Source organism: Perna viridis, chromosome 3 (genome assembly GCF_037379345.1).
Source record: "Perna viridis isolate PV_CMFRI_1.1 ecotype Kerala chromosome 3, ASM3737934v1, whole genome shotgun sequence".
Lineage (NCBI taxonomy): Eukaryota > Metazoa > Mollusca > Bivalvia > Mytilida > Mytilidae > Perna > Perna viridis.
In genome coordinates, this window is record NC_142447.1 from 20,876,445 (window position 1) to 20,898,073 (window position 21,629).

General features: G+C 32.8%; 1 protein-coding gene across 1 annotated transcript in view; it reads left to right on the forward strand.

Moving 5' to 3' along the window:
• LOC148621394 (A disintegrin and metalloproteinase with thrombospondin motifs 6-like) overlaps window positions 1-21,629 on the forward strand; it is a 53,907-nt gene that overhangs the window by 18,490 nt on the left and 13,788 nt on the right. The window contains exons 3-15 of the mRNA XM_088575722.1: window positions 2,727-2,889; window positions 3,517-3,701; window positions 11,931-12,014; window positions 12,589-12,713; window positions 13,361-13,510; window positions 15,947-16,096; window positions 17,019-17,175; window positions 17,871-17,966; window positions 18,396-18,541; window positions 19,391-19,454; window positions 19,926-20,031; window positions 20,753-20,880; window positions 21,414-21,534. Coding sequence (XP_088431848.1) covers window positions 2,727-2,889; window positions 3,517-3,701; window positions 11,931-12,014; window positions 12,589-12,713; window positions 13,361-13,510; window positions 15,947-16,096; window positions 17,019-17,175; window positions 17,871-17,966; window positions 18,396-18,541; window positions 19,391-19,454; window positions 19,926-20,031; window positions 20,753-20,880; window positions 21,414-21,534 — 1,675 coding nt within the window. The remainder of the gene's footprint in view (window positions 1-2,726; window positions 2,890-3,516; window positions 3,702-11,930; window positions 12,015-12,588; window positions 12,714-13,360; window positions 13,511-15,946; window positions 16,097-17,018; window positions 17,176-17,870; window positions 17,967-18,395; window positions 18,542-19,390; window positions 19,455-19,925; window positions 20,032-20,752; window positions 20,881-21,413; window positions 21,535-21,629) is intronic.

The window sequence follows — 21,629 nt, forward strand, 5'->3', positions numbered from 1 at the left end:
TTTATTTTTATATGACTTTCTCAATAAATTAGACCCATGGAAATCATCATCAAAAGATGGTTTTAAATCTTAATTCAAGATTCAATCCCTTAAATTGAGTATGTAATATCTCACGGTTCAGAATAAGGGAAGTTACTATTAAAATAGTCTTGTGAAATAGTGGTTGTCTCGTATTGTGCAAATGAGAATATATACATGAATTAAGAATGGTTTTCTTTGTTGATGCTTTCCGTATTGTACCTTTTGTTCAAGCAGGGTGTAAAATCAAATCAATGTAAGTTGAAAAATCAGAGATAGTTAAATACAGATCAGTGTGAATATCAGACATGACCTAAAACTCAGTAAAACATATGAAAACATTGCGTTAGGTTTTGATTGGGGTAAAGTAGTTTAAAGTGCATTTAAGAAAAGAGCAAACATACCCCAGAATCCATTTTTGAAAAAAATACACAATTCATGCATACTCTCTGTACATGTATTGATCACCATTTGCCCGATTCTTAAAAGGACAGGTACTAAAATCGTACATTTTATACTCTACGACACTTTGAAAAGGTTACTGTCATTTTCGATGAGGTCTCTCGAGTGTGTTTTGTACTACTTGTAAATCCCATTCATGTATTTCGGTTTATATTCACATTGAAACACTTCTGAAAGCGTCGAAGATTGAACGATAATAGATGTATTTCATGTACCTTCAGTAATAGCTCGGATTTTTATATGACATTATAATTATTTGACAACCTTACTGGTACTATTTAAGTGTATTGGTTTAATGCATGTATCTGTGTGACATATCATTTTTTGTCTCTTACTTTAAATGTATAACTCTCAATTGAATGAATTTTGAATTAGAAGCACATACATACATGTTGCCCCATTCATACATTCAGGTACTATCAATATATCAGTAACATAAATTTCACATAGGTCTTTAAAAAGCACTCAGTTTCAACGTCATTAGGACTTAAAATAACAATTTTCTTTAGATATATTGATACATTAAAAATAAAATCGATTATATATTTAAAGCACATCGATCCCGGAGACGTTTTGTAAACTATTTTTGCAGTTTGTAACTCCTATATTTCAGCAATTGGAAAACAACTTGCAGTCAATATTTTGTAAAGAGTTTTAAAATGTACTGTAACTGGTTATTTTTTGGTCAACTACACCAAAGATCTGCACCAACTAATCCTTCTTTCACCATGCAACACTGACTTGCTTGTTGTTGATGGAAAAAAAATCAGGAAATATTGATTTTCCGTTTTTTTTATTTCCATGTTTCGCCTCATTCTGCATTACCATTACTCTTGTTAACACCTTCAATACTCCAAATCCTAGATTTTACATGAATATTAATGACTACTTAAAAAAAGTAAAAAGCACTTACAGTCATCATATTAGGTTGAATTTGTTTTAAAAAGACAATGATATGTTTTTGAATTTAAGTTCTGAAATCAAAGTCGATTGTTTCTTTAATGAATGATAAAAATCCAGTGCCTCTATATAAAACATACTGTGGTTTGACCCAAAGCATATGCCCCGCAATTTTATTGCTTATGTAGTGTATTAAAATGCAATGTATTTGACAAGTTGATTTTTAATTCTTGGTGGTCCAGATCTCGCCTGTCTCTATGGGTGCATACATAAACATTATAAGGTTACAAATCTTTCTTTTTTTTTGCTTTAGTTTACATACTGTAGGGCGGGACAGTCGTTAATATAGTGATTTATGAAAGACCGTTTTGTCGGTAGGTTACTCTTTCAGAACCGAGTCGACGAAAAAGAGAACTTTGAAGCGAGATGAGATGCAATGTACATCAGTTCAATTGTAAATGTATCACCGCAAATCTCGTTATAAAGTGCAAGACATTTCATTTTAAGACGGCAATTTGACGGTTTGATGTTATTTGCCAAACACTTTTGATACCGTAGAAAGATTTTGTAATCATGGTAGTGCCAATGCGCTTATCTTGGGAGTTTAGACATATTTTAAGATGAATAATTTTCATAAGGGCTCAGCCTCAGCTAGTAAATGAAAGGATGCTATGTAATGGCCAATCTGTTGATCCCAGAGGTTTAGCACCCGAATTCCGATTGGTACAGCAGGGGTTACAAACACATATATTAGAACTTGTTTTAATAAGATTAAAAATAACCGTGTTAAAAAGAAGACAAGAATTATTAGTAAAGCATGCCTTTGACAATATATAGAATTTGGAATTTTGGCAAATCTTAGTGGTACTATTAGTCGGACAAGAAGTTACCAAACTTTTTTTACGCGGTGGGGCACACTAACTGTATGCACCTTACTAATGTCTGTAAGTGTTATATTCCATACAACGACATCAATTGTGATCCAACTAAAACTGTTGAATAACGATTGCAACCAACGGGACTTCTAAAATCAATTAAATAAATGCACACTATACAACATAAGAACCAAACAAAACAAAAAAGCAAAGGAAAATGAAACGAACAAACGATAAAAAACAACAAAACAAAAACAAAACAAAAAGAAAGGAAATGGCAACAAATACCAAATTTTAAGTTGTGTATTCCAGATGTTCTCTTTATTCAAGTGAAGTATGAATGAAAAAATAATTTCGTCTGCTGAGGCTTGTTAGTATATTATACAAGTCCGCCTGACTCGCATGTTTCATTCCCCTGTCTGTAGAGGTCTCCCACAATTTAAAAAAAAACTTTCTCTTTTCCATTCACAGCGTGGACTTGTACATAGTAGTAGTGTAGCATATTTTATTGAACCAGTATTAGGACTTGCTGATACCAGTGGAGGACACCCTCACATTATATATAACTCATCCCTACCATTGAAATTCCATAATACTCATTCTACTCAGGAAAAATCGTCATGCAGTGCAAAAGGTTAGTAACAGTTTAAAAAGGTAGCTGATATTAAAAAGACTATTTATAGGGCATATTATATACAGACGGAGAAGTGGTGATAGGAAGGCAGAGGGCTAACACACAAATTTGGATAGAAATAAATATGCCACTCAGACAGCTTGATGTAAAATGGGGTATGGATGTTGTGTTAACAACTTGTTTTTTTATATAAATTTTTGGCATGAATTTTAAGTATGTCATGGCATACCTATGTTTATCATTGACACCTCTGCTGCTGTACTTTCATATTGTCCTCTGTTTCCCTGGTCTCGATTTCACAAAAAGTCGTAAGTGTAAAGTTGATCATAAGTAATGATGTCATAAACTAAAATAGCATTGTGACGTCATGATTTACGATCAATTTCTCACTTACGACTTTTTGTGAAACTGACGCCTGGGATGAAACTGCCTAAGATTTTTTTTTTAACTAGATCAGATTTTTGTAAGAAAATAAACTGTGTTTTCACAAGGACAATTTTGAACACCCTGTAATAGGCCTGATCAATTATGACCTTTAAACTGGGATTTTGCTTTTAAATATGTCATTGTACCACAGGCAACATTTCATGTATTTGTTCTAATTCTTTGATGTTCTCTGTTATGAAGATAATCAGGATGAAATCCAAAGAGAAAAATGGGAACAACATCAGCAGTCAAAGGGGCCTAGGAGGAAAAGACGATCTATATCAGTGGAGCACAATGTGGAAACTATGGTTGTGGTTGATCCCTTGATGATGGACTACTACAAAAATGAAGATGTCACCAACTATGTATTAACTATTATGAACATGGTAAGATTATATGTTTTCAAAATATTTGGGCAGTCCCTATAGAGATAGACCATCCTTAAAAACTTTGCTGTTTATCCACAGACTCGAATATAAAAATCTACTTGCTATTATTTCTTGTTCGTTTTCTTGAAAATGAGGTCCATTGCGGTTCTTTTTTCAGTAAAGAATAATACCAACAAACATCCATTTGCAAATTTGGGATAAGAAAAGCCACTTCCAAATTTATGGGAAAGAAAACAGTGAACTAGCAATGTATTAAGAATGGCCTTGACTTTAGTAGTGCTTATACAATGGAGATGATTTGATTGGATTGAGTCCCACTGTGATAGTAGAGTTAGATAGTGACTCTACTGTGGAGAGTGGAGAATTTAAAATTATTTTAGGTGTATATATCTGACTGGTACAAAAATCCTTTTCTTGCTTTCATATTGACTTTTCCATAATGGTTTGTTTTTGTCTTATTTACTTGTGAACAGGCTTTTTTGTATCAATAGTGCATTTATCAATATTACATGCACATACAGGAAACTACTTTTGATTAAACATAACGAAAAAGTGTATTATTCAAACTATTTAAACCACTAGACCATAATATCTCAGGATTATCTTTGTGGATGCCCAATTTTATTTCTGAGAGGAAAATTCTTTGTTCTGCTCATGGACTGCCCTGCAGTTAAGACAAAAGAGCCTATGGAGATTTATAAAAATCAGACATAAGGTGATTTTTGCATGTCAGAAACCCACCAATTTCATTTTTATTTCTTGTTCAGAAACAGTTACAGATCACATAACCAATCCTAGATTTTCATTTGGTTGTTGCGCTTTTGAGATAAACATTATCCAGACTTTGCATGAAATTGCCATTTTGCAAGAATGATCGTTCTTTATTTTGTTTGATTTGGTTGATTTTAGACCGATAAAAGCATTGTTTGTTTGGTGAGTTCTGCACCATGACTCACTTCAGCATTGGCAGTGTCTGAATTTTATATGGACTGGTACTTAAAATAACAGAAAGACAGACAATGACTTGATCCACTCTAATATTTTTGTACTAATATATGCCTTTTGAAGTTGCCAAATGTTTTTTTATAGTTTTGTTGTTCTTTGATGTCATATCTTAAATCACATAAATTGTAGATTACATATATTTACATTTTACCATAGTATAGTGGTTGCATTTCTTATTTTGGCACTCAACATTAGAATCAATTGAAAAATTACAGACTCTGAAATATTCATGCTAGCATAGACTGGATATAACACCTCTAATTTTGGCGGTCTTTACATCTGAATCAATTCAAAGATGGATGAGACATTATTATTGGTGATGTTTCTTCCTGTCTACAACACCTGTTATGACTGCGGTTAGTTTCAAGAGGGAGTTAACTCTGTTGATACAGTCAAAATTTGTGCAGATTCAATAACAAGACTTTCACTTGGTTAATAGCTGACTTAATAAATTAAATTTGAAAAGAGATAAAAATTGACATTTAATACTCTTCAAATTGTATTTTTATACTATAATAGTCTTTTATTGGTAGGATTAAAGGGAAGATTATGTGATTCATACTGTTTAATACAGTCTGCCCTAGATGTCAGAATCTGGCTTTTATTCAACATCTAGGCCCAAAAAATGTTGAATGATGATAAAGACAAGATTTTATTTTATGACTTTCAATTTTAAATTTCAAATTAGGAGGGAACTTGGTGTCAGGTTATTTTTCTGACTCACAAATATATAATGCATGTAAATGACAAAACCATTTGTCAGACTTGAAAAATTTGGTGTGGTGGTTTACTCGTACCACTGAGTGCAGATTATTTCAGATCTTTAGAAATCACATTGGAAGGTTCAAAGAAAATTCAAATACTTAGTTTTAAAAGATTATTAAATTGTATAAAATCAGTTTTAGCAAATACAGAAAGAGTAGGCTATAGCTAAAATGAAATTTGTACACACCTGCAAAATAGAGAAATCTAAATACACAATACTGGTTCATGGATTCTAAGAGTCAGAATGCTACTTCTACTATGTAAGAGGTTGGAACACTTCATGGCACCATGACAGCTTTGAGCATTTCTGGAATATCAGAAACTATGACTTCTATATACTATGACCAATTGTTAGTTAGTTTTGGCAGAGAGTTGCAGGGGCAGATCAAGAAATTTTGGCCTGGGGATGTGTAAATAATGAATAGTTGCAAAGCACATTTTTTGGGTGTAAAATCAAAGAAAAACATAAATTTTTGCAAGAAAAAAAGTCCTACTGTGGGGTACATATAAGGTCAGCACCTTTTCAAATCCATATAGGCTAAAAACAAACAAAATTTGATTCAAGAAAGCATGTTACATACTGTGAAAATGGAGTGTACTCAAATTTGTGAAAGACTCCAATGGGAACAAATTGTGCTCCTTTACTTGCTGACCTATTCCTTCACTCTTTCTAGGCTGACTTTATTGCTGATTTGATCCGAAAGAAAGAATATCATTTGGCTAGATCCTTTAATCTCAGTTTCCGCTATATAGATGACGTATTATCTTGAAACAATCCTAATTTCGGGGATTTGATACATTGCATCTACCCCAAAGAACTTGAGATAAAGGATACTACAGATACTGTAAGGTCAGCCTCATATCTTGACCTACACTTAGAAATCGATGGTAACGGAAAACTATTGCCAAACTTTACGACAAACATGATGACTTTTCATTAAGAATTGTCGACTTTCCTTTCATCTGTGGTAACATCCCTTCAGCACCTGCATATGGAGTGTTCATATCACAACTCACACGTTATGCCAGAGCTTGCCGAAACTACGCAACTCGGCAGGTGTTTCTAGAAAAGCAGAGGACGCTTACCCTACCAGTGCACCTGGTCCATGCTCCCAGTTTTTAGTGGAGTCCGAGTTGCTCATTTGCTTTTGTTACTTTTCATGTATGATTTTAGTTACTTTATGTTCTTTGTTGTGTATGTCTGTTTCCCATGTCTGGTCTTTGTCCCTGGATTACATTCTTTTGATTACCGCTATAACCTTGGTTCCCTTGGTTACTCTTTGTTAATTCTTGAATTTTGCCCTGTCTGTATGTCTGTCTATCCATCACACTCTGGTTAACACAACTCCTCAGAAACTATTGCACCAAATTTCATGAAACATTGCAGCTTGTCAAGACATAATATGTAGTTGAGCATATTACCAGGGATTTTTGATCCATTGAATTTGTGTGAGTTATACCCCTTTGAACTTTGGAAATGGGGAGACATACATTTTTGTAAGCAAAGTTTATTGGTAGTCTGAGGTTTTAAATAGCAGTTTCAACTTCCCTTTCTGAATATTGCCACACCTTAGTTCCTACTCCACTCGCTACTGTCCATTAATCGGAACAATTATGAAAGCAGTTCATACTACCTGAACCAGTTTTGTTATTTTTACTACCATGTATATACATGTATCAACCAAATTTTCTATTTGAAGGATGGTAAACAAGATTCCCCAATTTGCAGCCTATTATATGTGTTAAATGGTGCCAGGCCAGAGAGGAGTTATTGTCATTGTAGTAAATCATTTAGTAATGTCATTTAAATCCAGGGTATTAAATTGTTTGGTATGAATGTCAAGCATATTATCTGGTGCAATATGATACATGGTACAGAGACTCTTAGTTGTTGTTTTTGATAATTGACACACAGCAGAACGCACTTGTCTATCTATTATCTGTCTGACTGTCTGTCTGAAAAAAATTAAGAAATAACAATAGACTACTTATAATAAAACACTAAAGACTTTCATTTTAGACTTGTAATATTTTCTTCATAACATTTCAACTGGTTAACTCAAGTCTGTCTTTAAATTTTGATTAGGGTCATATACATGTACATGTATGTTGATATTCATTAGTTTATGTAAATAATTGATTTCTTAAGATAGTTTTAGATAGGGTCAATATAAAATTATGTATACCTATACATCAAATTGAAAAATCAACAAAGGATACATGTATGTAAAGAAAACTAATGCAAATTCATTACCATGTTACTGTGGAGGGCCATTTATACTGGTTGTTACATCACATTGTTTTTCTTGCTTAACCAGCTGTGTATATTATTTTCAAATGATGCAAAAAGGTATGTATTGCAATTTTGTGGTAAACTTTTATTTTGAACATTTATTGGTGCATCAAGAGAACTTTTTTTTGGAGTTTATATTTTTCATGATATGAATTTATATATAGAACAAACTATTGCATAGTTCTAGGTACAGTTGTGGATTAAGAAAAAGCCTACCAGGCAGACACCTCTACTTAAAGTTTGGGAAAAATATATTCTGCTTGCAAGAAATTTTGTTTTTACAAAAATTCTACACCTAAAATATTTTTGTCTTGTTTTGCTAGGCTTTTAATTCTGTAAATGCTATCCTTCACCTTAAATACAGGGTCCATCCCTGAAACAGAAGCTACATACTAAGCAGGGCATCTCCATGAAGCTAAAAGAATGTACTTTGAAATAAGCTCAGTTATGTGTATGACTGTTCTCTGTGCACTTTTCAATATTTTTTTCTGATTTTTTTAGCTAATCACTCACATGCAGTTTCATCTGTTGGCATTTCCATTCAAAACAATTGACCTGATAAATATGGGTTAAGCTAATTGATCTTAAAGCTGTTAATTAAGGGCTAAACAGCAGTAGATTCTGCTAGAGATAGATAATATCTGAATGCACTCTTCAGTATAAATGCTCTCTTTTCATTAAACAAGTGTACACATCTGCTATTTTATTTGTAATTTCCAATTTTACCTTACCCTTGATAATTGGCCAGATCTTGTTAGACAGGAATAGAACATTATGTAATGTGACATATTTGTTGTTTGTGTAACAGATTTATTACAAAAAAGTAGCTTCCTGTGAACTTTATATATTGTTCTACATTTGCTGTAAGGGAAAAGATACTTTGACTAGACCACCACCTGGGTGTTTTTTAGGTACAGTGCTGGCTTTTGAGTGCAGAAGGTCACAAGTTCTTTCCCTTTCTAGTATTTGCTACTTTTTTCACCTGGAGAACACAACTAGTAGACTGGAGATAGAATAATGTGTCCAAGTAGGATGACATGCCTATCAGCAGGCTTTTGCGCCTGTAATTAGCCAGTACATTATAAATCTGGCTCAGCCAGTTGAATATAGGGTCTGTTTGATTACTGAAATGCTCTGGTCCTTTTATGGAATGAAATATCCCTGAATATAATCTGCCATAGGATGTACAGCAAAATCAATCTATCAATGAGATTTTCTAATGGCTGTTTGTCCATCCTTTCATTTGAAAAAATCAAAAGAATGTAATCCAGGAACAAAGACCAGACATAGAATACATCCTTTTTATTCACATTTTTTCCTCAAATTAAAAAAAAAATCTTTTGAAGTGCATGTAGATCTAATAGATTCATCTGATTTATAAAAAAAAAAAATACATGAGATTGTTAAGTTTAAATTATTAACATGTATGAGTCTGATTTTGGACCCATATCTGAGGCAACATAGTAGATAAAAGCCTCTATTTTTGTACTCTCTGGAAACACATTAAATTAAAGAAAAACAATGTTGATAACACATCACGTAGGGGACCCCCAGTTGATTCTGAAGGGGGTGAGGATCCTATTTGCCAGAATATTAATTTCCATTATACTGCTAGAATCAAATGCTTGTCTCTTACTTGCTCATCTGGCCACATTGTTTTGAATAATTTTTTTTTCTCAGATTTTCTCCTCTTGAATCACTGACAGAAATTCAATTAAATTTGGTATGATTCTTCCTAAGGCCTCCTGCACAAAGTGATTGTTTCGATTTATGCTCCATTGAAAAACATTGCCCCTGATACTAGATTTATGCTTCATTGAAAAACATTGCCCCTGATACTAAAATAGAACATAGGGCAGTTTCTGGCATATGACTTCAAAACCATTGATATCAGCCGAATTCTGACACAATGTAAAAGTGTTATACATGATGAGATATATATATATATATACATGTGTCGTCAAATTATTGTGATAAGCCATTAACCCATGTTGGAGTTATTGCCCTTTCATCAAATAATGTTGGAGTTATTGCCCTTTTTGGATGTTTTTTCTACTTTTGATACCTTTACATTAAAAAACATTTTCAAAAACTTCTGGACAGAATTTTTATCCATGCAAAATCATGGCCTTTACAAAAAATAAATGTAGCTTATCAAGCCAGCTGAGTGTTTCAGATTCTTTTAAGTCTCTAGTTTTTATCCTTCATTTCTTGATATTCCATTTTTTCAACAAAAAAATTCATTTCATTCACTGCTAGATTCTACCCAGCTACATTGAGTTTTAAAGTACATGCATCATGTATTTGACATAGCTGTTTATCTTATCAAAACATGTGTTAAAGAAATCAACATTTCTCAGTTTTATGGTTTTTTGCTACATCTTAGATTTGTCATATAACTAATATTTTGTCTTGTAAGTGCTCAAGGTTCATGGTAATGATAAATGAAAACTATATTCAAGGGGATCCAGAAACTTGTAGGGGAAGAGAGGTTACAGGTTATCATTTGCTATTTTTTGCCAAATTTTTCACTTAAGGGGAAGCACCCTAATAATCCCCTCTGGGTCTGCCTCTGCTGATGTTAAGAAGTTAGCTTGCTTTTGAAAACTGTACCAAGTTTGAATGGTGTGTTTATACTTACCTTCAACTTTTGCAATTGTATCAAGCTGTGCCTTTTGAATTATTTTACTTTATTTAGTGTTAAAGAACTGTAAGCACTAAAAAATATGTGTTGGGTGCAACTATCTACTTCAAAATGTGTTTATTTGGAGCTGAATTATTCTCACTAATAGAATTTTTCAAAAAAGCATATGTTTCTTCTGGATGACGTAAGAGATACCAGTTATTAGACTTTTTACGCTATTTGAAATACATCAGAATTGGTTTGCATGGCATTTGTTTTGATTTAAAACTATTTTTGTCAAGTATAACTATTTTAACAGAGGAACTGTAAATCTCATTCATTGAAATAAAGGGGGCTGTTGCCAAATTTTGAAATAAACACAGCAGAAAAAGCAGCTTTTATCATTAAACTGTATTAACACTCACTGTTAACATGCTGCTGATGGTAATGTGTTTCCTAATGTCTAGAATGCCTATCTTTTTTAGCAGTGAAAGTGGTCAGTAAAAACACACAGATCTCTTTTTTCAGCAAATCTATACTTTTGATTTCTATTTGAATTCTGGTTCCCTTGATTACTCTTTGAGAGAGTGATTATGCTGTACATAGTGTTATCATTGCAGAGAATTAAACTCTTAAATAACTGGATTGTTTACCTAACTTGAAATGTACAAGATTGCAGAAGAGCAGTGCTAAGGATTATCACTCAAGTCTAAAGCTATTTTCACATGGCTGCACAGAATTTGTCTTTTGTATATCAGTATATGGAATTGTCGTTGTCTCATCCGTTTAAAAGATTTAGGTAGCAGTCTATTTTAGAATCATGCAAATTCTGTGATATGTGATACACCCCTAAAAAAGCTACACATTTTTACTTTTGTTATTAAGTTGTTTTATGGGTCTAAATAATGAAATTTCCATTTGTCTGTTCTCAGGAGATAATTCACATCAAATATTGGATAGTTACTATTTTATTTAAGTGTCAATTACAGAGTTATCTCCCTAAGGTTTGAATTCTATATTACAATCTTTGCAATTTATACCTTCAATGAACATGGGTTATATGAAAAGCCACATGTTTCGTCATGCTAACTCTCACATTTTAAACAAAATATCAAAAATAAAAATATGTAGGCTTTTCAACAATGAATCACATTGCACTATTCTTAGCTGGAATACTACTTTAGGGGTTTCTAGAGAGTTCAAAAGATTAAATGGTGGTAATTTTTAGTATGCTGTGATAGAAAAATTTGATTATAACTACTTGTACAATGCCACATAATATTTTTCTTTGACTTTCAAAATTTGCCCTTCTTAGTCATCAAAAATATGTCACATATTCTCATATTCAATTGATTTGGAAGTCCAGGAATAGTGTCACATGATAGTGTGTAAGGGTAATTTTCTGAAGTATTCAAGGTTTACTCTTTGGAACAAGTGTCATTTTTGAGAGGTTACCCTTTAAAACATGTGTACAGCATTTTGAAATTTGAATATTGTATGATTGATACTATAGTATTTAACTATTCCTGTTGTTTTTCAGGTTGTCAGTTTATTTCATGATGCCTCCTTAGGGAATGCCATGAACATTGTATTAGTCAGACTGGTTCTCTTAGAGGAGCACCAGGTAAGAACTGTGTAACCTCTTTGTAGAGACCACTTGTAATGGAGCATTACAGTAGAACCTGTATAGTATGACATATATTGAAACCATTACTACGAAATGTATTAATTATAATTTAAAATTTACATGATTTATGGATAGTTAAATATGTCTTATCTGAACCCACCAATATAAGATAGAGCAGTTTGTTGGAGTGCTCAAGTTAAATAAAAATTGAGTTTAGGTTCACATAATAATCATGCAGAGGATGATGATTTCCGTATTTTTTGTTTTGTGGACAACCAACAAGCCTACTTTTTATACCCCTACTTTGCATTGCAAGTGGGGTATATAGTTTTTATCATAAATGTGACCTTCTGAAATATATTAAGTAGTTAAACATTTGACAAGACAAAAATATGATGTGATTACTCTTTCATTATTTTCAATTTATAACAGTTACAATTAAAATTATACTTGTATTCTTGTATAAAGATCTTCAAAACAAATGAAAAAATTTTAAAAGTACCATTGATTTTTTTTTTTTTAATAATGAGGAAGAAAATCAAGTCTTCACCCTCCATTTTATTATTTTCAGGAAAATCTAGTCATCACTCACCATGCTGACAAATCATTGAGAAGTTTCTGTAAGTGGCAGTCAACCATGAACTTCAAAGATGATGATCATCCAAATCACCATGATGTAGCCATATTGCTTACCAAGTGAGTCTATTATCGAGTCTGTAAAGGGGAAGATGGGAGCTTGAAGTATGACACGAATGCACCAGTGGACAAAATTCTAATTATATTCTATTATTGCTACAAGATTGAAGTCATCACTACAGAAGTTTTATGGTCGTCATCATGAACTCGTGGATCGTTATGGTGTATCCATCAACACCATGAAAACTGATTTATTCAATAAGTCATAGTTTTCCTCTCCTTGTTTGTCTACCCAGGACTTGACTTTTTATGAGCAACTCGGTGGGTGTTTCTAGAAAAGCAGAGGACGCTTACCCTACTGGTGCACCTGGTCCATGCTCCCAGTTTTTAGTGGAGTCCGAGTTGCTCATTTACTTTTGTTACTTTGTATGTATGATTTTAGTTACTTTATGTTCTTTGTTGTGTATGTCTGTTTTCCATGTCTGGTCTTTGTCCCTGGATTACATTCTTTTGATTACCGCTATAACCATGGTTCCCTTGATTACTCTTTGCATACCTGTCCCACTTAAGGAGGGGACTCCCACAAAAAATCACTTTGATGTCTCATCTTAAATACAAATCATTACTTTGAAATGCCATCTTGATAAGGTTATATTCAATCCTTCAAAATGTTTGAAGTTAGTTATAATATTTTCTCTTTTTTCTAGGAAAGATATCTGTTCACGTATGAATGAGCCTTGTAGTACCTTGGGTCTTTCTATGATGTCTGGTATGTGTCAGCCTCATCGTAGCTGTAATATAAATGAGGATACAGGACTGGCTTTAGCATTTACTATTGCTCATGAATTGGGACACAAGTATGTTGTTTACATAAAGGACATTGTTACTATGAAAGTACTTTTATTCGTGGGTCCCAATTTTTGTGGTATAGAGAAAAATAATCAGTCCGTTGGTTCTTGAATTCATGGATTTGACAACTCTACCACACACAAAAATGCAAAATTCCTTTTCGTTGGGAACCAGATTTTAAGGGTTACCAAGACATGAAAACCATGAAAATTGGTATCCTATCATTTCCTATGAACAGTAATACTTTCACAGTACTTCATAAGTTCCTGTCATGGTCTTGTTATAAGTTCGAGGCTTTTTATTGGTCTGAGGCTTACACGGAAGCAAATTTTGGCTTCAGAATGTGCAAAGCCTTATCTGTAATAATGCCTTTCAGTGAATCGATTGATCATTTGATAAATTAAATCATGGATTGACTGACAAATCATTCAATCAGTCACTCAAATATTGTTCTACATATATACAACAAATTTATTTTATTTGTTTCACCAAAAAGACAGTTTTGTTACATTAAATTGATAAATACTCTAAGATTATATAATTTCAAAATATATTGCAGTTAAACTTGTCATAACTGAACCCCATTTGGACTAAAGATTTTACCAGTTAAGACTGGTGTTCGGTTTCCAAGGATTAAAATACATTCATACTGATATAAAGGGACTTTAAACAGTGTCTGTTTTCGACAGTTTGTTATTAAAGGTTCTAGTTAGTCAGGTTTTGTTTATTCTGGGTTCTTTTTAGACAGGTTTTTTAGGGATCTGATTAGACAGGTTTTCTTTATTCAGGATTCTGTTTAGACAGGTTTTTTAGGGGTCTGATTAGACAAGTTTTCTTTATTCAGGGTTCTGTTTAGAAAGGTTTTTTATTCAGGGATCCATTTAGACAGGTTTTTTTTATTCAGGAATCTGATTAGACAGGTTTTTTTTATTCAGGGTTCCGTTTAAACAGATTTCACTGTATATGAATTTAAAGTTCTTCAATTACAAGATCTAAACATTTTTGAATTCATATGTGCTGAATGTGTATATCACAATGAAATTAACAAGTATGATTTAATTGTAAGTGTTTGTAAGAATTAGGCAAAATGGGAAAATTCAGTAACATGCATGTTAAAATCCCACCAATCTGACAGTGAAATATCATTCAAAGATGCTGTCTCTATTTGAAAAGACCATTTGATTTCTTCATCACTGGATTTGCTCAGAAATTTTTCAATAGAATGTTAGAAAAATGAGGTTTTGACAGAGTTATCTACCCCTGAAAAGTTCATTTCCAGTGCATTCAATGAAATTTTAACTCGATGCACTAGCATCATAGGGAAAATATTGTCTTTATTCCTGGATTCTGATGGTGCAAATAGTCAAATCACACTATCAAAATGGTGGATTTGTCTGCCTGATTCTTACAGAGACTGACACTTAACATGTGCAATATCATGGGGTCAAATATTTAATGCAGAATGTAAATTAATTTGAATGAGTATTTTAAATTCTACATTTTGTCATGTTTGCAACAAATATAACATGGTAGATGTGTTGCATAAAATTATCACATTTTCTTTAGAAATACATTAAAATATTGGGTTAATGGTCACACAGACCACCTAAAGGTGCATAAAAAACATTTAAAAAGATATTTAAAAAATACTAAATTATATGTTTTGTGCAAATAGAAGTAAAAAAGTTCACAATATTTTTTTGGTCCATTGTGATTATGATTTTTTTATGAATATAATTTTTGTGAGACATTAATGTCTTGGCTAAATTGATTAAATTATTTTATTTTTTTTTCATCTTTCTTGTACCAAGGTTATATATGTACACATTCCTGAATTAAAATAAGATAAATTTGTTTCACAAAAACATGGACTAATGTATACATTTTTATAAGTCACATTTGTCTGAAAAAAAAAAAAAAAAAAAAAAACCCGTACAGTTGTTCCCAATATGCCATGAATGGTTTAAATGCTCATCACTTTGCTTAGTGATGGAGCAAGGCAGGATTCCTAGGGTTGGACCCCCTTTATGTTTGGTATATTTGTTTTTAAATTATGTGCAAAACTTGGGTAAAAAGTGCAAAAACACACTTGGAATCCTGTTATACAGATTTCTGCATCTGATCCATCTTTAAACAAAAAATTCTGGAAACGCCCCTTTTGCGTATCACAGTAATCAAAACATTTGTAAAAATCGAAGTTTTATGAAGATACCTAGAATGGCCTAAAGTGGTACTCATGTAAATGGTTAAACAATTAAGTGCAGAACTTAAACTCTTAAAATCCTAATTGTCTTTCATTATGTTTTGCAAAATCTATGGCCCGAAAAACAAATAAAAACAAAAAAACAAGAGGCCCACAAGAGATATTGATTCACAGCTAAGCAAGTAATATAGTACTGGTAATCTTCTGTCTGTTTTGACAACATTTCTATATCTACTTTCAGTTTTGGAATGAAGCATGATGGGATACATAACAGCTGTGAATTAAAAGATGAGAATGAATACATGTATGTGATGTCATCACATCTTCTGGTTGCCTCCCCTAGTATGAAATGGTCACCATGTAGTAAAAAAGAAATCACTAAGTTTGTTGAGTAAGTTTATCATCACAATTATGACTGAAAAATAAGACAGGAAATGATTCATGCATGTAAAAAAACCCACTGAATTCACTTTTGTTTTCTACCATAGGCAGTATCAGAATTTTAAATGGACTTGCTGGTACTTAATTATTCTGTAGTTATTTTGCAATACAGTAGAAACTCTCTTATCTGATACACACTTGCAAACTGGAATCAGATTCTTCGATTTTGGACATGTAAAATGAAACTAAACTAAGTAACTTAAGGAGGTAGACCTAGGGTAAGGGAAACAACTCTTGAAATCAGTGATATGTTTGTATCATATTCGAATTCAACAAAGCCTATCAAGCTTTCATTTGAAACAGAGAGAAATCAATCCAAGTTACTTTGATGCTTACATGAGATTGATGTAAAATGCTGAATACAAACGTTCCAATGATTTTTATGAGTTGTGTCCCTTACCCTAGGTCTATCTCCTTAAGTTCAGTTAGAGTTTGGTGTTTATAGAATCCCTTTTGTAATCATAATATGATTTGTTTTCACACACAAATGAAAATAATTACTATATGGTTATGAATTGAAAATTTTAATCATAATTTTTTTTGCTGTAACCATGCTGTTTGAGTTTTTTTAGATTCAATGCTTACATGTTGAAATTCTGTTCTAAATAATCCCTTCATTATTGATCTTACTGGTTGCTTTTTGGCAATAATCTATTGGAATATTGTATGGCTGGTTATTTTGGCGGGTGTATTCTCTGGCGATTTTGTTTTAAAAAAGTACTGGTATATGTCAGGGGTCAACTTGATTTCATTTCAAATAATTACCAATCCCTTTCAAAAGCAAATATGGTAACTCTCTGTGAAAGTTGATACAAACTAATTGAACAAGTGATACATGCATGCACATTGTATAAGTAAATTTTAACTTTCAGTCGAGGCTGGGGTTTCTGTCTCAGTGATGCTCCTGGAGATTTAGGAGAAGATACGTTTAACTATCCATTACTGCCACCAGGGACGATGTATGATGCTGACCATCAGTGCAGACTGATGTATGGACCAGAGGCTACTCTCTGTGATGGAATGAAATTGGTAGGGTATTAATATATCTTGACTCTCAAAAGAGCACAATCTATCATATGTCTCCATTGTACTTACTCAGTAAAGTGACCTCATGTCCTTTTGGATTTCCATCTATTTTCTTGTTCATTACATTTAATGATTTATAATTTTTAAGAAGCTACTGGACCAAGTTTTTTCAAACTTTAAGATTATGCTATACTGGTAATTACTTTTATTTGTGGGTACCAACTTTCGTGGTTTAGGGAAAAATGATCAGTTCATTGATTCTTGAATTTATGGATTTGACAATTCCATAATACAAACGAATGGAAAATTTCTGTTCATTGGGAACCAAATTTTGTGATATACCTAACCCATGAAAACCACAAAAATTGGTGCCCCACAGACAATAATACTTTCACAGTAGATCATAAAGTACAGGTCAACATTGTATTATGATATATGCTGCCAAGAAACTTTCGTTAGTGGGTATCTATTCGTGTGGTTTCTGTGGTTATCAAAACTGTGTTGGTGTTTGGATTTGTAAATTCTTAGATTTCATTTAGAAATTATCATCATTTTCAATGGAAAATATTTTTCAGTGAAACAATTACAGAAATTGAATTCTTGGTATGACCAAATCATGACAACAACAAAAACTTAAGCCACATAGTGAAAAGTTCATCCATTGTAAACATTGTCATAGCTGTATTTTTTCTATACAGGAAGACATATGCAATACATTGTGGTGTAGAGTCAACAGTAGGTGTTCAACGAGGTTAGAAGCAGCAGCCGAGGGTACTATATGTGGTAACAATAAGGTTAGTGTTTGTTGTTTTCTTATTCTTTCTGCAGGTCAGGTTTATGGAGTGCCAGGTTGTAAGCAAACTTTGAATGAAGCTTAAAACTTGTTTGGGTATAAATTGTGAATAATTTGCAGAAGTATTTTTTCCTACAAATTTGTGAAGGGGTATACTATATAGGCTCTAAATCTGCACCAGGTATTCAACTACTTAAGTTAGATTTGTCTAATTTTCAGCAGTTATTTCCATTCTAATTTCAAGATCAAAGGGAAGGGTTATGAAATAGCAGTATTAATGTGACAGCATTTTACTATTCTGTTTGTCTCAGAAAATTTGTTCAAATCCTCAATAAAACATACTAGGACATATCAAACCTAAATTGATCCTGTAAGGGAATGCTCACAGTTTGCTTGAATTATCATTGTATTTTTCAAAACTATTTTTCAGTGGTGTTTCAATGGTAAGTGTGTGGAGATAGGTGAAAGACCAGAGGCTATTAATGGAAACTGGGGTGAATGGAGCAGTTGGTCTGAATGTACTCGAACTTGTGGAGGAGGTGTCTCCATTGTAGAAAGGCACTGTGATAATCCCATGTAAGTTGGTCAGTGGGTCAAATGGGCTAATTGAGTCGCTGTTCATAATGTGCTGGAATGATAAGAAAGTGTTGTCTTTTTAACAAAAAGACTCTATATTACTCCTGTTTAGGTAGGTTAGTGGGTCCTGAATTACCATGGTAATTTGGGCAATAGAAGGAGCTAGTCAGAATATACTTCGGAAATAAACCATGGAAACTACATTTTATCATTGTTTTACTATGGACTGGCCATTTACGTCGCATTGTTTTACCCTGAGTAATAGCTAGGGGTTAAATACTGACATAAATGGCCAGCCCATGGTAAAACAATGATAAATTGGAGTTTCCATGATTTTTTTCGATTCTAAAAGGACTAGTTTCTTCATACTTTTTACTAGATTCAGTCTATGTGTTGCACGAAAGGTTGGTCATGTGTTTATCACCTTTTTACCATGGCTTTAGTCTAAAGAGCTTTGAAGCACATCATATTAGAATGGAAGGTTTGGAGGTGGACATGGACATATCCATGTGAAAATCTTATTTAAGTAGGTCAATGGATTACCATGGTTACTGGAGTGAAAGATGTATCTCCTTCATTTGTCAGGTTTAAATGTGCTTGAACAATTCAATATGTCTACATAGGTAAGCTAGCTGGTAAAAGAATGATAGGGAGTGCGTGATTCAAGATTGTTTGATGATGTTATTGAAGTGCGTGATTCAAGATTGTTTGATGATGTTACTGAAGTGCATGATTCAAGATTGTTTGATGATGTTATTTAGGCTGTTATTGTTTTCAAGCGAGGCTGTCTCATGTTAATGGAGATACATATATCTTTGCACATACATGCTTTTATCATTTTTTTTCCAGGCCATCAAATGGTGGTAAGTTTTGTATAGGTGAAAGAAGAAGATACAGAATTTGCAATACTGAGGCAAGTTTTTATTCAGTTCAGATGAACTCAAGTTTAGATATTGTTATGTTGACAAGTGTTTTTTGTGTGGTCATTGGAATGAATTTACTGTTTTATTACTGAACTTTAACCTCTTGACCTCTACTCTCAATAATGGCAAAACATGTAGGTACTTCTTATATGTCAAACACAATCTATTTGGGAATGCTCCAAGCTATTATTGGTCATTCCTAAAGAGATTAATTGAAATAAACAAATTTTATACAAAAGGAGAGTTTCAAACCCTTGGAACACCATACAAGGATCCTCCAATTAATTTTTTTCTCTTGTACTACTTTGAAAAAGTAGTAATCTTTTAAAGAACAGTATTGAAAACGTTAATTTCAGCATTTGTACGTATGTTAAAACCAGTATGTCAGTTGTTTTGCACTTGAGTTATTGCATTTTGATCCTGTTTAAGATGTTTATATATGACATTATATTATTTTATAGGAGTGCCCAGAAAATGTACCAAGTTTTAGACATGTACAATGTGAAGAATTTAACTACATTCCATATAAAAGTGCTTTGTATGAATGGGAATCAGTGCCAACACCTAGTAAGTATAATAGTTAAATATCTAACTGTCAATTTCATAATGATTTTATGTTGTCCAATTTTAAGCAGTCTCTTATTTTCGCATTTCAGAAATTTGGAAATAAAGATTGGTTCTGACATACTTGAACTGATTATAATCCCACTCAAAAAGTGGGTGGTATCCTGGAATACTCTTGTCTTCCACCCATCCGAATTTCATTGCAATTATCTCGGCTTCCAGTGTATGGATTGATTTCAGATTTGGTGTTTGGCTTTATATATTTAAGGCATACATATGTTGTAAGTGATTTTGGATGCTGTCCATGTCAATTTCCTGTATGAATGGGGGTATGCCTAGAATGACACGGCATGCAACTTTATGTTAGAGTATAGCTTTTATGTTCATGTTTCATATAGGCATAGCAAATACTATGAAAACCAGAACCTCATTATATTAAGTTTTTCCTTTTTACAACAATTCTGCAGAGGAACCAATATAAGTGTGGAGCAGCTTTTCTTTTATGTGGTTTTTTAGTTGTGGGAATAAAACACAAACACAAATCTCAAGGATATGGTAAATTTCATTTGAAAACTATCGAGAGCTTAGAAAATTCATGAATTCATTGGTCGATGAAATGGTAAAATTTTGACAAACAATAAAAAAGGTTATCCACAAACAATAATACCTTTACAGTAAAACATTATATTCCACTGATATGTATTTAATTTACTTTTCTTTCAAGATACTCCATGCCAGTTGCACTGCAGGCCGAAGGAGAAGTTTTTCTCCGTCATGTTACGTGATACTGTGGTGGACGGAACTCCTTGTACAACAGGAACAAAGAACATGTGCATTAGTGGAAAATGTACGGTAGGTATATATACCCATAGGCCTGATTTTTCACTTGAATTGGAAAATGTCTATTTTTTTCTCCTGCTTTAACACATTACTGACTAGCACTGTCTTGGTTGTTGCTACAGAAAGTTGTGTGGTTGTCCCCCTTGTTTCCAGATTATAATTTTGGAAAATATTTAAGGATCTTTTTCAAACTGTACAATTAATGAGTGTGATGAAATACTGATCAAGTTTGAATTTCAGTTTGATCAGATTCTTTACACAAAAGTTAGGGCCATTTTAAGTTCTTTTTACACCTACAATTTTTTTTGCCACATGGCATTATTATTTAATCTCCCATTAGGTGCCCTTTTTTCTGGTTTACGAGATACTCACAATAATCTTTAAATTTTTCTTTTGAGTTAAGTGTTATTGCCAGAACTGCAAAATTTAAATATATTACATACTATTACGAAATACATTGTACACGTGTTTGAGTAAACAATCACCTGTAAATAGTGTTATGAAATTTTTTATTTCAAAATTAATAAGATACCAATTATTTGTAGCATGTTGGTTGTGACTATGTTATCAACTCTAATGCTCGAGAAGACCATTGTGGTGTATGCAGAGGTGATGGATCTACTTGTGAAACCATTAAAGACCAGTATAATGAAACACAGGGACTAGGTATAGACTCATTTTATGTACTTATTTCATTGATGGGGTTTATTGTACCATTTCAATATCCTCTATTCAGAATCTATAGCAGTGATGGTAGGAAT